This window comes from Bidens hawaiensis, unplaced genomic scaffold, assembly GCF_021521415.1.
Source record: "Bidens hawaiensis isolate Kalapana, Puna unplaced genomic scaffold, B.hawaiensis_p1.1 tig00066082_1, whole genome shotgun sequence".
NCBI classification, from domain to species: Eukaryota; Viridiplantae; Streptophyta; class Magnoliopsida; order Asterales; family Asteraceae; genus Bidens; species Bidens hawaiensis.
Window position 1 is genome coordinate 29117 of NW_027501761.1, and position 4656 is coordinate 33772.

Consider the following 4656-nt stretch of genomic DNA (forward strand, 5'->3'; position numbering starts at 1 on the left):
AGAACTGAGCAATATTCACGATGTGTTTCATGTATCGAATCTGAAAAAGTGTTTGACTGATGAAACAACAATAGTACCACTGGAAGATGTTCAGATTTAAAAAAAGCTCGACTTCGTAGAGGAACCGGTAGAAATTGTGGATGGGAAAACCAAACAGTTACGACATAACAAAATCTCATTGGTAATAGTTCAGTGGAATTCAAAACAAGGACCCGAATATACTTGGGAACCAAAGAACGAATTCCGAAAGAAATACCCACACTTGTTCCCTAAAACAAAAACCAATGACACATTAAATTTCGAGGACGAAATTTCTTAACGGGAGGAGAATGTGACATTCGTGACAAAACGAGGTATACTATATTCACTACATAACAAGTAAACGATTAATCGGTTAATTTGTAGTGCTTAAACGAGTAACCGACCGATACTGATTATGACCCATATATATACTGAGGGGTTATATACAAGTTAAATATATATTATAGAGGCTAACATATTGATATTAGGCCCTAGTACGCTTAAAACCATTTAAACGAAAAATGTTTCGTTTATTGATATGCTATAAGTTTAAACGCAATTGTTTACATCAAAACGAGCATTGTAGCATCCGTTAAGCCGAAAAAGATTTATAAAACACTTATATAACATGTTCTAAGCAATCCGTGAAAATATTTTGGATTTTTACAACGAGTCAGTACGTTTTTCTTATTTTACAAAAATAAGTTGAAAAACACTCATTTTCGCGCTATTTTTTTAAACCCGAATTAATTTTCTTGTGAAAAACCGGACCCGAATTAAATTTTGGACCGAAGTTTACGCGTGGCACGAAAACCGAGGCACCATTGGGCTAAAAGGAGGCCTAATGGGCCCTTATTGTTGGCGTACGCAAGATTGGGGGGAAACCCCTTTGATTAGCTTGTTAAATAAGCTAAGGTAAAATATATTTTTTTCATTCCAAACTCCAACCAACTCATTTCCCTGCTGATCTTCTTCATCATCCATACCAAACCCTTAAGGTAAACATCAAATTTCTTAAGATGTCATGCTTGATTAACAAAATTTAATGATGAAAAATTAGGTCTTAATTAGTTTTAAACATGTTTAACCATTCAAAAACCATAAAAATCAAGTAAAATTATTTTTTGATGTAAACATGTCTACAAAGCAGTATCATATAGATATTTGGTCAAAAATGCGCATTAGAACATGAATATAATGTTTTTACGGTTTGGAAGTTCGGTTTGAAACCAAAACCGAAACCCTAGTTAACAAGGCTGTTCCATGGATGATTTATGCTTGTTTTGATGTTATATGATATGTAGATACTCTGAGTTTGCAACCCAAGACCCGGAGAGTCGTTTAAACTAGCAAAAATCACTGAAAAACCGACAAGGTAATACCGTATTACTCGTTTAGGGGCTATTTTTGCTTCAATTGTGACGTGCTTGTTGGTAGCTTATGAAACTTTGCAGGGACATTAGGGATTATCTAAATGAGTCCCTGTTCAAATGTGGTAATTATTCGATAAACGGATAATATTTGGCGAATTTATTACCGTTTATTAGCGTTTATTCGGGAAAAATAAGTAATATTCATGAAATTTGGTTTGCAACCTTCAAATTTTATGTTAAAATCACTGGAAAAGTTTGAGAACATTTGGAGATGTGTAAGTAATTTTTGTGCAATTGTGTTTTAACCGAGTTTAATAGCCGAAAAACACGCAAAAATGCATTTTGGTCAAAGAGTTAGATTCTGGAGATTTTTCAGGGGCTATGTGATGATATTGAGACCACTTGGAAAAATTATCTGATTTTTCGGATGTCGTTTGGTATAAACGGGCTATTTATTACTTAATTATAACACATTAAATGAATTTTTATAAATATATAATTAATCATAAAATTTCTGAAAATATTTTTATAAAATTCTCCATATTTTAATTTATTTTTAAAAAAATTCCCATAATTTATATATAAGTACATAATTACTTATGATTAATCAAAGATTTAAACTATAATTGTTTGAACGAAACCGGCAGTTTTGTGTTTAACGGACTGACTGGTATGTCAAAATGTCAAAAGTGGTTAAATATCGTATTTTTAGATGGATTTGATAAAAAAGAACTTTTTACGAAAATTCCGGACAATTCGAGTGGAATGTACGCGTTTTGTATAATCAAACTCGTGTGAAAACGGAAACGAACACTGCGATCAAACCAGATATCGAAACTTCAAAATTCTTTCATAAATCAAATCATTTATTCAATAAATATATTTACTTAAGTTTGTGTGAATTTACCTAATTCCGAAACGCATAAACGATCAACTTGGCTAGGCTCGGAAAACGGTGAAACTGAGCCAAATCTAGTTTTGAACATTTCATAGTGTACAACGTCACAATCTAAAACTATGGTCATGTTCTGGGCCTAACAGCTATACCCAGGCTAGATATACAACCCAATATTTTTTAAATACTGTACTGGTATTAACGGTACTATACCGGTTATAAGATTCAAGCTATAATTGAGACATTCTAGTTACTGATACGTACCACCAGCTTGAACTACGATAAGGTGAGTTTCACGACCCCCACTTACTAAACTGTTTTACAAAATTTTGGGGTGGAAAGCATGTTTACGTATACTTACTTACTTGAAATGGTGTGATGATGTGATTTATCTAAGTAATAACACTTGAAAGTCCCCACAAACACAAGTGATTAACTTCGTGCAAGTGACGTGTGGATAGTACTATCGGTTTGACAAACCCAACTGACAGGGCCGGTGGGGTATGCCGGGTCATGTTAACCCAGTTGCACATTGTCATTTATACTTATTAAATTCTGCTATGTGGTGTTAGACATAGTACATACTTTGGGCAAAGTGGCTGTTAAATGCCAACGGGAGTACATGGGCAAGGGTGGCCATGCGTGCGAGCTGTCTTGGTTTCACTTGTGGCTTAGTATAAAAACATCATGCACATATATACTTATATACATACATACTGTGAACTTTACGAACTCGTATACTGATTTTGGTCGTACTCGTGAAACTTGAAACTCACCAACTAACATGCTTTTCAGGTAAACCGAAGTTGGAATGAGTTGCTTACATGCTTGGTGTTAGAAGAAAAGTTGAATAGCTATGAATAGATGCAAATACGTAGTAATGAATAAGAAACCCGTGAACTGGTTATGTGATTTTCATCTAGTTTGTAAACTTAGTACCAACCCATGTAATATGATGTAAATTAGTTTATTGAATTTCTTTATAAACAATGTGTTTGATACCAAAGTTATCTGTTACATTCCCATATTACGCTTCCGCATTTACCTAGTCGGGGTGTGACAAATAACAATAATAATAATAATAATACAACTACTTAACTAAACAAAATAATAATACAACTACTTAGATATAAATTTTGATTTTGTTTTCTGTTATGGTGTCAATATAGAAACAAATGGGCATCGATAAATCATGGATTTCGTCTGATATATTATCAAATGCGTATGAGGAAGGTGTGGATTACTTTTTAGTGTTTGCTCTAAATAATAATCCTATATCAAATGTGATACCATGTTCTTGTGTAAAATGTGTCAATTTGTGTCACCACTCTATTGTTGATGTCCGTTATCATCTTTTTGCCCATGGTTTCAACAAAAATTACAAGGTTTGGTCTTTCCACAGAGAAAAAGTTCAAACTAAATCTAGGTCTCCCGACTTTGATTATAATTATACAAGTGACTATAATTATATAAAGGAAATGCTACATGATGCCTTTGCGTATATGGACCAAGAACCTAATTCATTGCAATCACATCTTGAAGAATGTGATAAGCCATTTTATCTAGGTTCAAAGTATAATGCACTTAGTGGGTTATTGAAGTTCCAACATTTAAAGGGCCAATATGGTTGGTCTGATTCTAGCTTTGATACGTTGTTAGATGCCTTAAAAAGTGTTTTACCAATAGATAATACAATCCCTAGCTCAATATATGAGGCCAAGAAGTTGCTAAAAGGAGTAGGTCTCCAATATGAAAAGATTCATGCTTGTGAAAATGATTGTGTTTTATTCTGGAAAGAACATAAGGATTCTTCTCATTGTCCAACTTGTGGCGCATCCCGTTGGAAGAATAATACCAAAAACGTTCCTTCAAAAGTTTTGTGGTATTTTCCTCCCATCCCTAGATTTCAAAGAATGTTTTCATCACCCGTGATCGCACATGACTTAACTTGGCATGCACGTGGTCGAGTTAATAATGGTAAGATAACTCATCCTCGTGATTTTCCTGCTTGGAAGCTTGTTGACAACACGTGGAAAGAATTCGGAAAAGAAGATCGAAATATTAGATAAGCCTTGTCAGCTGATGGTATTAATCCTCACAAGTCATTAAGTTCCACATATAGTTGTTGGCCTGTTATTCTAATAACGTACAATCTACCCTCTTATTTGTGTTTGTCAAGAAAATTCATGATGTTGACTCTATTGATATCAGAGCCAAACCAACCTGGTAACAATATTGATGTCTACTTGGCTCCATTGATAGAAGATCTAAAACTCTTGTGGGAAACAGGCGTTAATACATTTGATGCTTATAAGAAAGAATACTTCAATCTAAGAGCATTATTACTTTGGACTATAAATGACTTTC

At 33.8% G+C, this 4656-nt stretch overlaps 1 protein-coding gene across 1 annotated transcript; it reads left to right on the forward strand.

Annotated features, from left to right (window-relative positions):
- The first annotated feature begins 3464 nt into the window (after window positions 1-3464).
- LOC143604642 (uncharacterized) lies at window positions 3465-4358 on the forward strand. The gene has a single exon (XM_077081056.1). The coding sequence runs from the start codon at window positions 3465-3467 to the stop codon at window positions 4356-4358; it is 894 nt and encodes a 297-aa protein (XP_076937171.1).
- Window positions 4359-4656: the final 298 nt, after the last annotated feature.

Coding starts and splice junctions, on each gene's coding strand:
- LOC143604642 (XM_077081056.1), top strand. CDS start 3,465: ATGGGCATCGATAAATCATGGATTTCGTCTGATATATTATCAAATGCG.